At 39.4% G+C, this 21,093-nt stretch overlaps 1 protein-coding gene across 3 annotated transcripts in view; it reads left to right on the top strand.

Moving 5' to 3' along the window:
* Nucleotides 1–15,034, top strand: part of mettl15 (methyltransferase 15, mitochondrial 12S rRNA N4-cytidine) — a 35,415-nt gene extending 20,381 nt beyond the window's left edge. For 2 of the 3 annotated variants that reach the window (XM_061277101.1, XM_061277100.1), the window contains exons 4-6: nucleotides 5,128–5,319; nucleotides 6,701–6,879; nucleotides 14,353–15,034. In XM_061277101.1, coding sequence (XP_061133085.1) covers nucleotides 5,128–5,319; nucleotides 6,701–6,879; nucleotides 14,353–14,783 — 802 coding nt within the window. In that variant the 3' untranslated portion in view covers nucleotides 14,784–15,034. The remainder of the gene's footprint in view (nucleotides 1–5,127; nucleotides 5,320–6,700; nucleotides 6,880–14,352) is intronic. The other variant, XM_061277102.1, reaches the window with a different exon arrangement.
* The last annotated feature ends 6,059 nt before the right edge of the window (nucleotides 15,035–21,093 follow it).

Genomic DNA, 21,093 nt, shown 5'->3' on the forward strand with positions numbered 1-21,093 from the left:
TGATACTGCCTCCAAGGTCTCCAAAAATAGGTGGGTCCACTTTAGCTGATGTTTATTGCATAGACAAAAACAAGAAACAAGACACGTCTCAAAGGAGGTGGGAAATTCTTCCACTGTGTTTTTTCTCATACTGTAAAACACGGTCCCTCCGTGAGTCGTCACCTTATCGTGGTGGTGGGGTTTGCGTGTCCTAATGATCCTAGGAGCCAAGTTGTCTGGGGCTTCATGCCCCTGGTAGGGTCACCGATGGCAAAAGGGTCCTAGGTGAGGGGCCAGACAAAGCACGTCTCACACGAACCCCTTGTGCTGAAAAATATAAATGAGTTTTGTTTTCCCTCGCCCAGACGCGGGTCACCGGGGCCCCCCTCTGGAGCCAGGCCTGGAGTTGTGGCTCGAAAGCGAGCGTCTAGTGGCTGGGCCTCCGCCCATAGGGCCCGCCCAGGAAAAGCCCGAAAAGGAAACATGGGCTCACTACCTGTGGGAGGGGCCAAAGGGGTCGGGTGAAAAGTGTGCTAGGTGGCGGCCAAAGGCTGGGACCTTGGCGGTCCGATCCCCGGCTGTAGAAGCTGGCTTTTGGGACATGGAATGTCACCTCTCTGGCTGGAAAGGAGCCCGAGCTGGTGTGCGAGGCAGAAAATTCCGACTGGTCGCCTGCACATTGGGGTTCACCCCGGTGAACGAGAGGGTAGCCTCCCTCCGCCTGTTGATGTTACAGATGATGGTAATCCCCTTGGATGGCTTGACCGCTTTCAGGGCTTCCTTTTGGTTAATGATTGTCGAAATTGTTGACACGTTTTTACGGCCATATTTTTTCTCAAGATCGCTCACACACACTCTGTGCTCATGTTTTCTTATGATTCAGAAATATGATTCGAACAGAAATACTGATTCTCGAACTCGTTTTAGATTGATAGGATTGGTCGAAATTCCACAGAAAACTTAAAATGTTTGTCCTCTAATAGTGTTGTAGAATTAACATACTGTATTCATTGCTAGTGTGCACAGGTTTTCTGTGTGTGTGTGTGCGCACAAGAGTTGTGATGACATTTATTGTTGCTCACAGTCATGTTGCATAGACTGGCCCCAGATAGATTTTAGAACCTTTTTAAGCTGAACTGAGGTAACAAAAATTGAAAATATGAACAAACACTTGAGCACCAGTCTCTATCTGCGTGTTCTATGTTTATAACCGACTGTTTTTTCCTTCACTGGATTGAAGATATTTTCATCACTGGTCCCCTGCTGAAAGCAATCAATCAGCATCTTGTCTCTGGCTTCAGTGACGCAGGTAACCGAACTGAGCAGGTCAACACAAGGGAGTATTTCTGGCATGATTTGTGAAGAGCAGCAGTATTTTGAACACCATTGTCCACAGATGGCTTGTTTTGGATTCTTTTTCTAAAGTTAATATTATTTTTGTTATCAACGAGTTTATGATACAGCAGGGCTATTCAATTACAAATTTACTTGGGTCAAATTGTCAAATCAAGAAATATAGATCATACACATTAGGCACCTGGTAAACAGCTGATAATGATAATGCCTATATTGATGGTTTTCATTGTCAATGTTACATTTCAAAGTTGAAACAGACACGTTTCACCCCCAGGTTTCTGGCATGACTCCTGTTTTTACACACTTCAAAACAACACCCTCAGCAATGTAGGTAGGCTACGCGAGTGCTGCATTAATGTTATCAAACGAAACGGATTTCGGAAATCTTGCGTACCGATCTAGTCCCCAGTGCATCCCTTGAATGCAGTTGAATTCAGAAAGTTAGGCCACTTGTAGGACTGGTTCTGAGCCCCATATGGCCCACGAGTTGCTAATTGAATGGCTCGGTTGTTCAGTAACATTAAATAATACGTTTGTATGTTCTACTATTATATCTTCAAAACAAAAAATATATGTAGTTCCATGCTCAAGTTGATCACATAAAAATATTGTGAGATGCTACAACCATAAATAGTTCAGGACTCTTTTAAGTACGTACAAATCCACACTTGGACCTTAGCACATACACCACTAAGAACTTGTCTTTTTTAATAATAAAAGACCTTACATAAGCCATTTATGTATCTAACTCTCGGTCTAACACACATAAGAAAATGAATAATTTAAAAATGTTATGTAACTGTTTTACATATTTTTAGAACCTTATTAGCAATTTTAAAACATGATGTAAATAGCAGTCCTCATTAAGGTAGTTGAGGTATTATCACCTGTGTGTGGGTGGAAGGACTCAAATTGTAGTCGTAGAAAAGTAATGGACGCACCAATTGAAAACCAAGAAATATTAATAATTAAATGTAATTAATCAGTCTGTCTCCTCTGGTATAGTGCAAACAGCCTTTAAAACCGCTATCATTAAACTGCTACTTAAGCGACCAAATCTCGAACCGGACTGTCTTGGTAATTAAAGGCCGGTTTCAAATACCCATTCATAGCAAAAATTCTTGAAAAAGTAGTAGCTCAGCAGCTTATTGATAATATGGTCGCCAATAATCGATTTGAATCTTTTCAGTCTGGCTTTAGAGTGAATCATTCCACCGAGACAGCACTTGCTAAAGTGACTAATCTCCTCATAGCTATGGATTCAAACACCTCATCGGTATTATTATTACTTGATTTTAGTGCTGCCTTCAACACTGTAGACTTCAATATTCAAAACCTGTGTTGGTATTTCAGGGTCAGCACTAGGCTGGTTCCATTCCTATCTATCAAACACGACGCACCGAGTGGTGCATGGCAATGAGCATATACTCAGGAGCGACTTATATACATATATATGTTTTTTTTTCACTGCTTTGGGCATTTTATGGCTAGTGCGACTTATACTCCGGTGCGACTTATAGTCCGAAAATTACGGTACCTCAATATTAGCTAACTTACATTGGCTCCCGGTCCATTTAAGATGTGACTTTAAGGTTCTTCTATTGACCTATGAATCACTGCATGGCTTAGCGCCTTCGTATCTTACGTTCCGACCCGTAACCTCCGCTCACAAAACTCTATTCTTTTAGTGAAAAAGAAGTCTGCAGGGTCTAGAGCATTTTCTATTCGGGCTCCAGAGCTTTGGAATGCCCTACCAATAGATATTACAACTGCTACCTCAGTAGAAACAATTAAGACACGATTAAAGACACATTTTTATGACATGGCCTTTAATTGACCTGTGGTGGCCGATTCGGCTGGAGCTTCAAACATTGCCAATTTGTCTTCGCGATGGTGAAATGATTTTGCCTGATGTACTTTCCACCTCCTCTGTAGTGCAGGCTCAGTGGTAAACACGATTTCTTTTCACAGTTTCTACGACTTTTAGTATGGGAGCTTTGAAGTCACCATTTAGATTGAACGGTACTATAGTAACCAATAGTAAATTGGTAGCAAAAGAGAAAAAGAAGATTTATTTATTTTATTTTTTGTACTTTTAATATATAGACGGTTACTCTTGTTGCTTTCTTGTGCCATCATCTTTGATCACACAAAGTTAAAAGGTCACATTCATTTTTCATGAGTGTGGCTGGAGGTTCTCACCGTGCTAGCATGAGGAAGTGACTGAGTGTACACGGCTTTGTTCTGTCAGTTATTGGAAAGTCCTAATGGAATAGGTGAGGCAGGTACAAGGCTTCCAAAGAATATCATGTTCATTTTTTTAAATGTACATGAGTAGAAAAATTGAATTGCCGTTGGTATGTTTTTCTTCGCTTTTAAATCTAGGGTCAGCTAGTAACTAACAGCTTGTCTAACCTAAATAATAAATCAATTGACTGTAACAATTGTGTCTGGTTATGGTGCGTGTTGACAAACAACCTCTGTATCACAATGATCCCTTTATTTTTACTCTGTCTTTAACTTCAATGTCTACATTATATATTTACCATTTTGATTGATGATGTCCGTCAAAATTATTTAAGGAATTGGTTGGTACTTGCGATATACTATACCAGACAGTTTTGATTCGATACAATACTTTGTATCTTTTTTATTTCGATCCCAATAAAACACATAGCAGTAACTGACCATTTAACAAGTTTTGTTCACAAGATAATAGTGATAACCTCCAAAGATACATTTGATCTTTCTTTACCTGAACTTCAGACTAGCCACCATTGTTCGCAAAACAACAAATGAGAGAAGTGTCAATAATGAATACATAAATTAGCATAATTATGAATTAATTGAATTGCCAGAAAACAAAATGACATGTTAATGACATTTGTCAAATGAACTTTACCTTTGGTGACCACGATCATTCTTCAAAAACTTGTCCTAACATAAATCAAACAATAATTAAATTATAAATAATTAAGGTCATTGTAATGATCCATCCATCCATTTTCGGAATGGTTTTATCTATCCATGCATTTCCTGAACCGCTTTATCCTAAACTGTGAAGAAGAAAAAAAACATTACAAATTTTAATATATTCGATATGCAGAGGTAAATGAAGCATTCTAAAGTCTATACATCCAAAGAGCTTATTCCAACAATGCCCTGAATTCCTGAATACACCCTTTGTCACGGATGGAATGGAGCCAGGGCGACCCAATGCAGCTTGGACCAGGGTTTATTGAGGGAAAAGGGAGTTGGAAGGGAGGATGAGGGGAACAAACCAACAGGACAATGGGCAAGAACAAACCAGGACTAAACTAATTGAAACTGAGAGACAAGAACAGAGAGACGAGAACGACGAGAACAGAAAGACGAGAGACGAAACAAGACTAGAGACTAGAACAATCTGACAGGGTAGTGCCACGCAGACAGGACTTAAATACATGACAGGTAATGGGAGGCAAACAGAAACCATGGCAACATATACACAATAATGGAATGACCGGGGACGAGTCGTGACACCCTTAGTATTGATACTTTGAGCATAGTCAATACCCAATGGATATTCATGATCTTATTGGTATATCAATATCACTAGTTCGTACTTTACAACTGTTCCTATATGCTATTTTAATTGCACCTCATGTAATTTTAATATGTCCAAATTAGTAACATCCATTGTGGTAGATATCAGCTGTAGAAACTACCTTTATGAGACCATAAAAGACATCCTCTCATTAAAAAAACATGCAAATGCACAATTAACTGATGATGATGATCTTCTCTCCTTAGTGGCCGAATAAAACCATTACTTGGACTATTCAGCGAGCTTGAAGCCCTGCTCGCTAGCGTCCATGTTAAAGCAGGCAGTATCGATGCCGTACTGTTGGATGCTGGCTGTTCTTCCATGCAAATGGATCATGCAGAAAGAGGCTTCTCACTCAGCAAAGATGGGCCCTTGGACATGAGAATGGATGGAGAAAGGTGACATATCTTTAATTTACAAAATTGACAGCTGTGCCATTTCTATATTTTGATTAGGAGTCATTTTAATTCAGTGAGTAGCAGGACCTGAAATCCTAATTTAGATTCACACAAATGACTGAATCTCTTCTTAGTATCAAATATGAATTGTAGATCGGAATGTAAGAAAGATGGCATCCTATGACAAATTAAAAATACGCTTTTGAAATACATAATGTTGTCCACCCTTGCGATCCACCAGTTCAAAATTCACTCATGGAAAATGCATTTTAGGCAATAAGGGAAACATCCTCTACACCCCCAGAATTTATTAGCATCTTCAGAAAAATTCAAATCATGAAATTTCAGTCGGACAAATAGCGATCAAGACATTTTATCATTAATGTTTGAAAAATATTATTTTACCGTTTGAATGATAACATCTCTCAAAAATTCAGTCAATTGATCTTCCAAAGTAATTTTAGTGGGACATGGTTTGACCTGGAAGGGAGGTGTTCTGCCCGTTGTTATGGAACAGGTAGGCTATTGTCCCTGATAACCACCCCCGCATCAAGTTTGTCTGCTCATGACATGATCAGCTTGGCTGGGTCAAGATCCAGAGCCACACTCAAGTGATGGCTGGACTTCGGTCGCCGGACTTTATTGTGTAATCTCATGTGGAGACACTATTATGCAGAAACACACACATGTTGCAAACATGTTGGGCACCCTTACTATCAAAGGGTAAGCATTAGCCGTCTACGTTAGCTCTTAATCAACTGCATCCAATGCTTTTAGTTTCTTCATCCACGCAATTTAGGCTCTTACTTTGTAAATAGAATCAAGCCATCAAAAGACAGTTGCCCAGTCGTAAATAGGGCAAGTCACTCGCCTGAGACAGTGCTAACCCCTCAAAACAGGCTCATATCAGCACGAGAAGTGTGGTGTATATTCTTCTGATCTTTGGGATATTTTCACAAACGTAATGGAACATGTAATTAAACCACAAATGTTTTAAACTGTGAAAAATTGCGAGAGTTCTCCACAATCTGTAATCATTTCATATTAAAAATCAATGAGTAGATGGAATTCCTAAACTTAACAGTTAAGTCTGAATATGTGGTAGAAACACTGTAAATAAACATGTACGTTTACACATGTTGCTACTGGTAATCATCACCATACTCACTTACCATGTAAATTTATTGTAAATCATTTTATATATAAAAATACATTTCATCATCAGCCCTTTAACCGGCTACCGTGACCTCACAAATCCTTGTCGTGATAACTATCAGCCATACATGTTTTCAGTTATACATATCTCACCCTTGGCAGGATTCACTGCTGTCAGCAAGGACATGACGTTGCCAACTTTAATTGGTCTTCCCATTGTGCGTAGGTTCTCTGACATGCCCTGTGCTGCTGACGTGGTGAATACCTTAGATCAACAGGCTCTTGCCTCTATCCTCAGTGCATATGGTGAGGAGAGACACGCCAGGAAAATAGCTTCAGCTATTGTGGAGGCACGGCGTGTCAACCCCATCACCCGGACACAGCAGCTTGCAAGTGTGGTAGCAGGTAACGAGACATTAAGTTGATTAATTCCAACAGTCATCTAAAGGCTATAACGAAATAACCTACAAGTTGACTACAAAGCCCATTCCCAGTGGAATATTTCAAAATCACTGAGCAATGATCTTAGTCACTCATTTGTCTTTGAATATATGAGTCCTTTTTCTTTTTAATAGCAATGACAAAAAGCAGGTATCTGAAGTAAATTTTGATCAATGCCTCAAAATTACAGTATATTTTGATTATGTATAGAGTATCTTCTAAAGTAGGGGTGTCCAAACTACGGCCCGCAGCTTGAGCTCGCGTCCACACTAGATGGAGCCCGCCACACGAAGCGTTTGACGTCCCATTAGCACCCCCTAACCCTAAGCCTAACCCCCCCCCCCCTCCCCCCCCGGAAGAGAAGCGAACGTTACTGGGCCCCTTCACGTTACTAAATCTGGCCCTCCTTGCAAAAGGTTTGGACACCCCTGTTCTAAAGGATGCATTCACAAACAGAGATGAGGGGGGTGTTGCCTTTTTTTCCCTACGTCCCCCTCGTCTCCCTGTTCGCATGCACGCAGAACCACCAGACACTTTTGGTAACACGTACACGGTTACACACGACACATCATTTGTTTGCATTATTTTTCTTCTCTGATTATTATTTTTTTTGCCCCTTTGTTTATACGCCTCCAAGATTTGAGGTGCTGAATAAGTGAAATGTTGTAGTCAAGAGTTATTGCACAGAGCAGCATGTGCGTCAGCGTCACCAAGGGAGAACAGGTGTGGGTAAGAGCAGCCGTCTGAGCTCTTTTGAAGAGCAACAGAAAATCACTGTCTCTGCTTATTCGAAACAATCCAAATAAGTCTTTATTGAAGCACGTAGCACTGGGGGCTCTGTGACCAATTGTGCCATAAATGCAGACAAGAAAAATATGTCATTTGAGGGGAAATAACACATTTATGAAATTTGGTGTGTGCACCTGCACCCACTTCAACTGTGAGATGTATAAACAATATGAAATTTAGACTTGTGTCTGAGATGACTCATGCTGAGTTTGTTTCCTTCCTTTCATTTTATTGCAGCTATTTTTTTGCCATAGAAAGAAAAATTCCAGTTGTTTTCTTCAACTATAAAGAATACAATGGATATTGATTGATAATAGTTATATAACACAACATGCCACTCATTGTTAATTTGATGTTTTGCATTCACAAGGTACAAGTATTTACAAAAAAGTCATGTAGTTGGAAATACAGTTTGATTAGTCATTCTTTGTCAACCGCCTGCAGTGTCCATAGCAACTACATAGCAAGAGTAGAATAGCAGGAAAACCAAGGAAAAAATAATGATGACTGGATTCAACAAATTCAATTTTGCATAGATTTTAATTACATTCAATGTTTGTGTTTTCATTATATTCCAAACCACTATTTACGAAAACATCACATTTCCAGCCTTTTAAAACATGTTTGGCATAATGAAATGATGAAGAGCTATGGATGTGGCGCAGCCTTGCACTCATAAATAAAATGTCACGTTGACAAATTCGAAGCAATACGATGGTGCATGTGCCTAACACATCTGCTCAACAGTCAAGATTCATGGTTTAAAAAAAAGCTCGACCGTTTCTTTGTGGAGTTTGCATTGCTTGTGTCTGATTTATTTAGTTGCCTATTGCATTTGCATGCATGATTTTTTAATCAACTCTAAATTTCTCACATTTGTGAAAGTAAGTGTGAATGGTTGTCCTTTGCCATTTTCTTATATCATTTGTAGGTAGCTGTAGGGTGGGCAAGAAGTATACAGGAAATAATGGACAAACATGAAACACTTTTGCCAACTCTGAAGCACATTTACTGCACCAATACAAAATAGTGATTAGTTGTGTCAGTCAAACATCTTGTCAGAGAGGTCCAAAACATAATATGAATAATAATAAGAAAATGAATTAACCAAAACATATTATTCAGCTCATGAAGCTGAAAATGAATTAACCAAAAACTAAACACAACATATAAAAAACTACCATGCATGTAAGTAAACAAAACCCTAATAAATTCAGCCGCTTGTATATGGAATCTTGTTCTTTCGGTCATGGCCAAAAGATCGTGACCATAGATGAAGGTGGCAACACTGATCAACTCAGCTCATTCTTGACCACGCCACCGATGCAGACCTAGCATCACTGCAGAAACTGCACTGATCCGCCTGTCGAGCTCGTACTCCATAGTCCCCTCATTTATGAATAAGACCCCAAGATACTTAAACTCCTCCACTCAGGCAGATTTTCATCCTAATTCAAGCCCTTTCTAATTGAGGAACATGATCTCAGATTAGGAGATGCTGATATCCCACCCAAATGCCTTGACACTCAAATCACTCAGTGAGAGTTGATCTGAAAATGGCAGAGATGTAACACCAAACAGGACACACTGAACACCTCAGCCACACCTAGAAAGTCTTCCCATAAATGTTATGAACAGTATTAGTGACAAAGGACCGACTTGGCGGAGTCCAACATTCACTGGAAACAAATCGAACTTACTTCTGGAAATGCAGACCAAAGTCTGACACCCATAGTACAGATCCCAAACATCTTGTAGTAAGGGAGTTTTTTAACTACCTTGGTGACTTCAACCCCGCAGATGGGAGAACCCGCCTCATACTTCACAGATTCTCCTTCTTCATGGTAAGGAATAGCAGTGCAATTGAGATGTTTTTAACTATTCTCTCACAATGTGCAACATAGATGTCAGCAGTGCCCCATTCCCACTCTCCACAGTGTTTATGGTGCACATCTTCCCTCTCTTGAAATGCCAGATAATGGACCAGTTTCCTCGAAGTGTTCCAAAAGAAATTCTTGATGGGCTCACTGAACTCCGGGCCAGAGTTTCTCCCTCAGAGACCACCAAAGCTGCATCCTGCTTGGCTGGCCGGTATCAATCAGCTGCTTCTGGAGTTCCACTGGTCATAAAAGCCCAGGTTATGGAGGGACTTGTAGGTGAGAAGGAGGAGTTTGTATTGGACGCGGTGTTGGATGTGAAGCCAGTGAAGCTGACTCTTCCATCTTGAAGGCATCCTTGCCACTAATATCCACCAATATCCGCCAGTGAATCTGATTCCTCCATCTTGAACGCATCCCTTACCACTAATATCCACCAAAACTCCACCTGATCCCTTTGACCCTTGCCACACTTGGTGGGCCAATGGGGAGGGCGACTCATGTTGACTAATCAGGCTGTGCCCGGACAGATCTCCTGGTCCTGGTGACCCATGTCCAAGTGGGCACCAAAATTTGTGTTTCTCATCAGGGGTCTTTGAGTAGTCCCTAGTCTAGCCCCTCAACTAGGACCTGACTGCCATGGGTAACCCTGCCAGGTGGATAAAGCCCAAGACAACTTAGCTTCTAGAATCAGTGGGGAAACACGAAGCCTTCCACCACGATAAGGTGATGGATCAGGGAGGAGATAAAACATTACAATTGCTGGAAACTGTTGTTGACCCTATTAAATCCCGGTTCATATCGTATACGGTAAATATTCAGAATCACTAACAATTGAGAAATGCCAGATGGAATGCAATGTGATGTCTAAAATCATACATGTATGTTTTATTAAGTTGTCTGTTTCTCTTTTTTTTTTTTCATCATGCTGTCACTTAAATTGAAGTCTTGTCCACCATGCTGTCGATGTTCTAGGATTGTTGTGCAATGGATTTGCTCTTGTGTCTCTTCACCACAACATCAGTTTATAGAAAAGGCAAATGAGAAACAACATATACATGTTTGTGTTTTTCAATGTGTACTGTGCATATTGTTGTGGTTCTTTTTGTACACCTGGTAAGCTCCCCTTTTCTCCATGGATCTATCTCTTGGAGCTTTGAAAGATGAATTAGAGAGAGGGAGAGAGAGCACATGGCTTGGTGAGGCGAGACTTGGGCTTGGTCTCTATGTGCAGGCATTGTATTGATTGCAGTGTGACTCACACCTTGGGCTGTTTAGTGCAGGAGGAAAGAAATGCCACATCACTCACTTCTCTATTTATTGCAGTTTCTCTTAAAGGTCTTATATGGGCCGGTCTTATATTAAAATGCTGTATAACCTCAACCCCACAACCCAAAATATATTTGCTTTATTATAAATGGAAGCCCAAAATATTTGGTTTAACAGAAGCATGCTACACTCAAAAGATAAGAAAAAACGGAAAATGAAAGAAGAAACTCATTTGTACTAACTTTAACAAATCAGTGGCAATTTTACAATACAACAGTTGGAGACAAGAGACTGCTTTCTCTTCAGAGCTGCCTGATATTCATTAATTAATGTCACTGACTATATGGCCCAAAAAGAGTTGCACAATGAACTCTCCTGATGAGGATGATGATGCCATAACGTTGACTTCACACGGTCCATCTACGCCAATATTTCCCCACCTTTTCCTGAGTCACTTTCCTTTACAAAAGAGACTGATTGCAAGGCGTTGCATTCGACCTGGAAATTTGCCAGCTCCCGATAGAGTACGAGGGGCAGAACGTCACAGTCCTGACCAGAATGGGAAGTTTAACACCCAAGATTCACTCCTTCGTGTTGCACGCAATTACTGTAGAACTGACAGACCCATAGTGGCATGTATCTTATTTTCTAGATTAATTACACAAAGAACCATCGACTGTGTGAATATACATTTTCAATTGATTTTCCAAGCATGCATCGTGGACGTGGCTATTGCTCATTTGTGAGGAAACTACAGAACTGAAAACAACAGGAAAGTACAGTTACCATTTGATCGTAAGATCTTTATTTGCGTAAAATGTATTCAGGGGCAGCCTGACATTCCACGAACCATTACCATTGTGAATGAACTTGTAAATATGTAACTATATCCTTTACTATATGCTTTGCAGATAGGTTGATATTGCGAATGAGAATCTGTTGTCAATTGCACTACCAGAAAAGTTAAAGATTAAAATAATAACAAACTAACAATTTTATGAAAGTTGAATGAATTTTTTGTTAGATGTATTAAGTTTGTTTTATTGTTGTTATTGTTGTATGAATAAGAAGGGTGATATTGGTGTTTGTGACTGCAGTTAACATGCCAGGTTGCATCATGTCAGATTTTTAATCCAAATCAAATCATTCTCCATTTTATCTTTTTTATTTCAACTTCAGACGCAACAAAATACTTCATAATCACAAAATAAAGATCCGTAGTCTTTTTGATTCATGATTCATAGTCTTCAGCGGGCCACTTATGATTGATTCTATGACCCAATGCTTCGGGCCAGTTTAAATTTAGAATTTGGTCCATGTATAAGGCGCATCTGACTATAAGGCGCACTGTCGGCTTTTGAGAAAATTTGAGGTTTTTAGGAGCGCCTTATAGTCCGGAAAATACGGTAGTCAAGAGAAGTTATGATAACTTAGTGATAGCAAAGTGGCATTCACAAACACTTGGTTGTCAACATTAAATGCAGCGTCCCATTGCATGCCTTTTATTTTTCCAAGCCTGCTGTGAACACTGAGGGTGTAGCAGCCGTTAGCATTTGCTATGGGCAATACCAATAAATTAACTGCAAGGTAACATTTTCCCAAAGTATCGAAAAGGGGGGTTACAAGTGCTGACAGCTGAGTGCAACAGCCAGACAACAAAAACATTTGAAATATGAACATGCCCTTCATGAATTATAAACATTTGGGCTCCACTGACTTTAAGTATTTTAGTGACACATTCGCCAGTCAACGCCATGTCCATCTGCTATGCATTCAGGCTCTGTTGGCCCAAATGGACTTACATTTCTGTCCTGCTGCTCTTCTCTCACGTCCATGCATACGTTGGCCTGTACATATTCAATAATCTCATTTCTGTTGCCATCAGTTGTTGACTCATGCTGTATTAATGATATGAATATATTAGCACTGTACACATGTCATTTGCCAAGGGGTATGACTTGAAGCCACATTCTTCTTGGCCGACATTGGACTCCATTTGTTGCTGGTTCTGTTCATTGTCTATGTTGAGAATACATTTAGTCAGGGTTTAGCAGGAGTCCAGTTTAGTGGCCTGGGTTCCACTTCACAAAGCAGGTGCAGTTCTAAGTATCTCTGAGTCTTGTTCACAAGCAAGGGAATGGCGGACATCAGGGCCAACATCTGCATGAAAAAGATTGCTCTAATATTGTCATGCTGAATTCAACAGCTGATTTACAGTTATCTACCACACTCATCTAGTTTCAGTAGCTCTGGAATGCAACAGAAAATACAAGGTGATAGGTACAAGCATCAAAAATGTGTTTTTGCTGCAGAGTGACTGGACTCACCCCAAGAGATGGGTGAGGAGTTTACTCGTGCAGCTTTTCCACATTAAGAAAAACAAATTGAGGCGCTTTTGCTTCTCGTCATTGTTCAAGGGTTATGCTGCTTTCCAGAAAATCTGAATCGCCAAGACATATCCAACCTTACTTAAAGGTATTCAAGGTAGACATGACCATGGGGAAAATAAGCTATAAATGAGAAAGTTTGAGGCTAGTCTGGACTCAATATTCATAGCTAGTTGGACAACTTCAGATGCACCTCCACTATTACCTTTACTTTAAAAAATACTGGAACGCTCTGTTATATCTCCATCACCATCTCCGCTCCACCCAACTCCAAATCCTGCACTTCCCTAGTTAGCCATGGAGTTCCCCAGGGTACACAACTGTACATTTCCACTGATGGCATCGGCCCTGTCAAAATCTCCACCAAAAACTAACTCCATCTCTGACATCAAAACCCGGACGGCAAAAATTGATCTAAAATTGAACAGCGATAAAACACAACTAGTCTGTCCCAGATTTCTCCTTCCTTCTATATTTTACTCTCCTCATCTATGGTCACAGTATCACCTCCCATGTCAACCTTGGTGGACTCCATCCACTCTGTCATCCCAATCCCATATCAACCATATCACTGAAACATTCCTTTTCTTCCTCCGCAACATTGCACATCACCATCCCTCCCTCTCGCCGACCACAGTTCACCCCCTCCAGACTCGACTACTGCAATAGTCTCCTCTTTGGACTTTCCTCCACTAATCTCCCAAAATGTTAATATGTCCAGATCTCTGCTACCCACCTCCTCACCCACAAATCCAGAGAACACATCATCCCCATCCGCCAACAGCTTCACTGGCTTCCTATCCGACACCGTATTCAATACAAACCCTCTCACCTACAAATCCCTCCATAACCTATCCTTAACTTTATGACCTCCTGAAAAGTCACTTTCCCACCCGCCCCTCTGCTCTGCTGACTCCACCCCCCTCACGCCCATCAGCCGTACAAAGTACCAAACCTTGGGAAAGACCGAGGCTTAGCTGCCAGTGCTCCCACCCTTTACTTCAACAACAATAGGAATGTCTTTATTGTTTTTGTATTCCATAGTAATCATATGACAATTACCACAAATACCATAATATTGTAGACATTATAATATTCTTTGTGTCTGCCTCTAGAATCTTTTCCTGCAGCTGCTATCTATGCTCGGAAGGACAAACTCCACCGACCTGCACATGTAGCCACAAAGACATTTCAGGCTTTGCGCATTTTTGTGAATGATGAGTTGAACCAACTTCATGCTGCTCTACGCGCTGCCCAGACAGCACTGAGATCTGGAGGACGTCTCTGCATCATCACGTTTCACTCTCTAGAAGACCGACTGGTCAAGCGCTTCCTTCGGGGTGATGATTTGTCTCATTTAGAAAAGGATCACTTTGGCCTGGCGAAGAAAGGTACAGGAAAGGACAAATTGGTGGGGACTAAAAAGGATATAGCAAGTGCTTATTGGCGTCCTTTGTTCAAAAAGGTGATCACACCAAACAAGGATGACGTCAAAGAAAACGCCCGAGCACGCTCTGCAAAACTTAGGGTAGCACTCAGGTGTTAGTTATGTTTTTTTTATTTTTGTGTCTTTGTTTTTACAATTTAATGTACAGTTTTCGCTGTATAGAATGTATCGTATTTTCAATCATCAACAATCATATTTAAAAATAAAAGTCAGTTCAAACAAACAGTTCTAAAAAGATTTGATAAAAGTGTGTATATAAAAGTTAAATATTGTACAACTGAATTGTGCTGAACAGATGTTCCGTACTGGATTCAAAGTTGAAGTTGCTGTAATAAAGTTTGAACATCTCATTTGGTGATTTATGGTACTAGTACACCACACTTTCTGAGTCATTGCAGAAAAACTGAAAGTCTAATTTAACCACCTGTTGCTGTTCCTATCAAATACCAGTTATTTTGGTCTTTACGATATGTTAACAAGGTGTCTGATAATCAATTTGATTAGCGTGTTTTCCGTACTATAAGGCGCACCTAAAACCCAAAAATTTTCTCAAAAGCTGACAGTGCGCAGTGCGCTATATACGTATATGGACCAAATTCCTAAATTTAAACTGGCCCGAAGCATTGTCTTATGAAATCAATCATAAGTGGCCCGCTGAAGACTATGAATCACGAATCAAAAAGACTATGAATCATTATTTTGTGATCATAAAGTCATTTGTTGCATCTGAAGTTGAAATAAAAAAGATAAAATGGAGAATGATTTAATTTGGATTAAAAATCTGACATGATGCATTAATGGTCGCGCCTTATAGTCTGGTGCGCCTTATATAAGGACAACGTTTTCAAATGGACCATTCATTGAAGGTGCGCCTTATAGTCCGGAAAATACGGTAGATACTATCTAGTCTCATCAGTTAATGTAGGTTTTACAATGTTATGAAGTACCTAATAACTGATGTATGAAGATTTTATAATTCCTTATTTAGGTTACTCATGTTTTAAAATGCTACCAGAGAGAATCCGTCAATATCGGACACAAATAGAAGACATTTTTATATTAACTCCACATTGGAAAAGTGGATCAAATGTATTATTTTGATGAATCTGACAATTTAACATTAAAGAAAACTTTTTATGCTTGTGTTATGCACCCCCCCCATTTCCAGTACATTTGAACCTGTTGGTTTAATGAGACATTAGCAGAGTAACACGCAGCATGACAGCTTCAAAAATAAATTTATTGTTCAGTTCTTACCCTTCCTTGGTTAGGAAAAACTACCTTGTGCAATGATGGTAGTTATTTAGCATTCTAACTGGATGCTATAAAGTACAGCAACAATTATTAAACCTTGATGATGAAACAAAAACACTTGCATCACGGGGCAGTTTGATCAGAACTTTCTTCAGTAAAATAAGAACACCAGGCCAAGGAAAGGGTTGTATGGAAGGAGCTTGAGCTTCTGAGCTCGAGCCTATCCTAGCTGACTTTGGATGAGAGGCTGTGTACACCCTGGACCGGTCGCCAGCAAGTATGGAAGTCACTACATCAATTGGATTTTGTGCAGCCAATGCACTTCTCCAAGGAAATGTCTGACTCCCCAATTTTCTCGAATGAAATATAAGCTTAAGTCTTAAATATTGATTTTCTTTTCATGTGTTTTTTAAGCACAAACTAGAGTTACTGAACTTTATTTTCGGATGTCTTGTTTTTATATGACTATATATGGCCGATAAAGTTCATTGGCTGATGAATTTATATCATTCATGAAACACAAATGTCAATAACCTCTTTAATAAAGAATAAAAGAAAGATCTTTTATCACCTGCCTCTGTCCTAGAGCGTGTTAAATTAAAAGAGCTGCTCACATTTGCTCCTGAGATTATAGACCTTGTAAATTCACAAAACAGAAAAATTATCCATTCGACCATTGTCTTTGACACCCAGTTTACTATATGAACAAAAGGCAGACGAGATTCAGGATTGGTCTTCATTCGACCACAGGGGACATTCAGAGTCACATTCACACCTACTGAGCAAAAATTAATCCTATTTTGACTGTTTAATTAATTTTTCATTTAATATCAATTAATTTAAAGTCATCAAGATAGGCAAACACAATGCGTTCCAAGAGGGTTTGTGTAAACTGAATTGTTTATTGGTCATTGCATACTACATTTAAATATGTCAGAGTTTATTTACCTTACCTTTCCGCCGAATATGAGGCACTCCTTATGCCAACTACCCAAAACGGAGGCGCTTTATCTTTGGTCTCGGTATTTAGCTCCCAAAAAAAAGAAGCATGCAAGCTAACCCATCCAGCGTTTGCCGTGGGGACTATTTATCACTATTTTGCAACACCAACACATGCAAAAACCGACAGATTCTACACAATGCAATCTGAGATTCGACTTCAGGTAAGCCATTTGGAACAACAAAAAAACAAAATTCCAGTGATCCATGTTCTTAATACATTTTCAAATAAATTAATATCTGGCTTTTTTAAACGCTTTGAGCAAAAGCGCTGTCTAAGTCTTCTTTAATTACAAGTTAGGGACATTTTTTATATTTATATAATATTTATTTTCCTTTAAATACTTTCAGCAGCCAATGCGTGGCTTTAGGTGGACTGTTTTTTTTTAAGTTGTTGTTGGGCCCTTTTTGGTGCAAATCACAGTCAGTGGCTGTTCATCAACCTAACGAAATAAGCTGCTCACATGAATGACTCCGAAACAGAAGCACTCAGCAAGTGAACATTTAGCTCCATGCCTGCACACCTTTCCCACATGGCAACTCCATCTTACATAGAACACCTCTTAATGTAAGGAATGTGTATATCACTTACGTACATATCTATTCATTACCTTTATTTTGTGGGGGGAGGGTACTTCTGTCAAGCAAGCAACCATTGTGCATGGTGCCAGGTTTTCTGTCAGTATGGATAAGCATGTGGCATATTTCAATTCACATCGATCAATTATTAAAATGTATTAAAATAAATTAAGGATAGATTTGTTGAAGTTAGAATGAAGGATAGGTTGAAAACTGAAAGGATTTGTGACTCAATGCAAGAGGTGAGCATAAAAAAAAGACCTTTTATGAAAGACTGCAAATTCTGAATCGCCATAGAAACTGTTAACGTGAAATGATAATAAAAACACTGCAGGACAATGAAAATATTGCAAACTTGGATTGATCCATAAATCATATGCTGCTAACTCAACTCAGGGTGAATGTCTCTCTACTCAAAGTAGGTAGTTATACATAAGCATGCGTTCGTCCTCTGCTAGCCTTCATTGCCTTTATTTGCACACATCTGACGCACAGCATTGGTATGGTGGATTACTTAGTTTGATGGCAAGAGAATTCAAGATATCAGGTTGGCAATTACTCCTATCTATCCATCCGTCCGTCCAGCCGGCCGAAGCAACTTGTCCTGTTCTGGGTTATGTTTGGTGCTTTATGTACCGTATTTTCCGGACTATAATAATAATTAAGTAATAAGTAATTTGTTGCACCTGAAGTTGAAATAAAAAAGATAAAATGGAGAATGATTTGGATTAAAAATCTGACATGGTGCATTAATGGTGCGCCTTATAGTCCGGTGAGCCTTATATAAGGACAGAGTTTTAAAATGGGCCATTCATTGAAGGTGCGCCTTATAGTCCGGAAAATATGGTACTTCATAGAAACAGAATGAACATTATGACATGTCTTCAAAATAAACATGGGCAACCTGTATAGATGTTATAAGATATTCCTTTATTAGTCCCACATTGGAAATATAGAATACCAACACATCTGATTAAAAAAGATCTGATCATTTGAATCAGGTGTGATGCGGCATGGAGACATAAATCATGCAGGACACCGGACCCCGAGGATCAGGAATGAAAACCGCTGCTCAAAACTGAACATTATCATCAATGGAAAATCTAAATATTTTATACAAGTCGGTTCTAATGAGTGTGACAGCTTAATAGGACTTATCCTTCTAGCAGGTGAGCGTATGAACCGGTTCAACCTTTTCTGCGTCTCCCACAAGGTATTGTTATCGGACATATTGAAAGGCTCGGCCCACAAGCAAAGTGCCATTCAAAATTTCGTGTACATGTGTCATTGGCCGTAATAGTTGGGGGTAAAGGGTGGAAGAGGTTTGTTTAGGCTCCCAAAAATCTTTACAAACCAGAGCTTTGACGCCCACCCAAAAGAAAAGGGATCGACAAAGAGCCTGGCCTCCATCTCACCGGGAGCTAAGCTGTTGCTATGGTTGCAAACCAAGAACATCGCCCTTGTCAAGCCGTTTTTAAAATTCCCTTGCAACGAGAAAAATCACAAAAAATATTGGCGAACATTTGGCGAATGTTTTTTGAACATTTGCGACCATGATCGAACCCTGACGATCTCTGACATGAATGTGCATTTTGCTACCTTTGCCAGCAGTGAAAAATATTCAGCCTATAATTTGATAGGGGCTATAGCATTCTGAAGAGAGATTCAGATAAAAGCAAACGTGATGTTTCCCATGTCTTTTTAATAGTTATCCTACAAGAAGTACAGGACTGTCTCAGAAAATTAGAATATTGTGATAAAGTTCTTTATTTTCTGTAATGCAATCAAAAAACAAAAAATAAATTAATACAAGACTTGCAATATTTCAGTTGATTTGATCACAATATTCAAATTATCTGAGACAGTCCTGTATATCACCTTGGACTGCTCCCCTGAATTTTGTGGGAAGGTTTATAATGTACCGTAATCTAACATATGTGCTAATTTTGATTAGCAAATCTGCTGTTTACTGTATGATAACATTTAGTTTATGGACTTTTGTTGTTTAATCAGTTGTTTTACATTCCCGTTTTGCATTCACGAACAACTTGTCGATTGATCGTCTCAAATTTACATGTGAAGTTCATTTTTCTTTTACATAGGAGTAACACTAAAAGTGTCGTAGGACTATTGTGCATAGACTTTTATATATATACTGTATATAATAATTGACAAGATCAGTCACACTGGCAGTGCTTAATTTTGAGTCAGCAATCCAGTCTTGCTGTTGGAAGTTTATAAGGTTCCAAATCTCCGGTCAAACGCAATATACAGCTTAAATCTCTGTGTGCTTCTCCATCACTACAGATTGTTAAAGTTCACTACAAACTTATAGTCATGTACATTTATTTACACTTAAAACTGTACCAGCAAAAGGTGTCACGGGCTACCAAATGGTCAAATGCATGGAATTGTGGGACATGTGCGTACCTATTTTCATCACAAAGGTGGAATTACGTGATACTAACATGAGCGTAGCTTATTTTCCAGCCACTGGAAGAGTACTGCTTGCCATCTATTTGAAATATCTCTGCATGGGCAACCGCCACAATAAATCCATCTATACATTTTATATAGAACCTGTCCTCAGGCTCATGGTTACTATCCAGGGTTAAAAAAAAAAAAAAAATGGTGAGGCAAATTGTACAAGATGAAGAAATACTTCAATATGACAGGGCGGGAAAAAAAAAAAAGCAAGAAGAAAATGCTGTAGCCTAAAGCATGAAACAATAAATCTTTCACCTTAGAAAACGAATATTCATTCACACCTGACTGCAGATTTTTGTTATTTTGTCGTTTTTGACAAAGAGAAGTGAGTCAGGTACTGTGACCATTAACTTTCTGTGTGAGGAGAAGAGAAGAGACTGTGGCTTCCTCTTGACAACCTGAAGAATGTATGAATTTCGCAGTGTTAGAGAACAGGCTGACACAGAAAGGCTCTTTCCTTTAACATCTTCACTTCGTTCCCATATTCTGTTTCTGTCTGCTGGAGTTGTTTTCAAGGGGAAAAAAATCAAAAAGGTCAAATCTTTTGGAATAATTGTGTGATTGAGGTCTCCTTTGAAGTCAATTCAAACATTAAAAACAAGACCATCCTTTTGGTAATTGGCTAACGCTGCATTCACAACCTCAACTTATTCACTCATGTTCAGGGATTTAAACATTCACTTTATTAATTCCTATGATGAAAACAACCACACATCAGCTGCCAAAAGGTGTTCAGTGTTTATTGTATCCTGGAGATTAAGCCGTTGGCTGGGTCTTTGTCTGTTGCTGTGTCAGATGTTGTACGTGACCTGACCTGATGTCAGCTCTCTTCCAAGAAGACATAACATTGGCTCACGTGCCTTGTAAAACAGCCATTATGCATTTAGGCACCGGCTTTTTCCTGTCTGCTCACATAACAAATACTAGCAAAGCCAACTATCACACCAAGAGGAATTCCCACAAATATCTACAGTGGTGGTATTAGTTGCCAAAAATGAAGGCACACATTTGCTATCACTAAATGAGTCCAACTAAGAAAATCTCAAGTGGAATAAGGTTTTATACGTGATACCATGAAATCATTTCGATT

Source organism: Syngnathus typhle, linkage group LG4 (genome assembly GCF_033458585.1).
Source record: "Syngnathus typhle isolate RoL2023-S1 ecotype Sweden linkage group LG4, RoL_Styp_1.0, whole genome shotgun sequence".
Lineage (NCBI taxonomy): Eukaryota > Metazoa > Chordata > Actinopteri > Syngnathiformes > Syngnathidae > Syngnathus > Syngnathus typhle.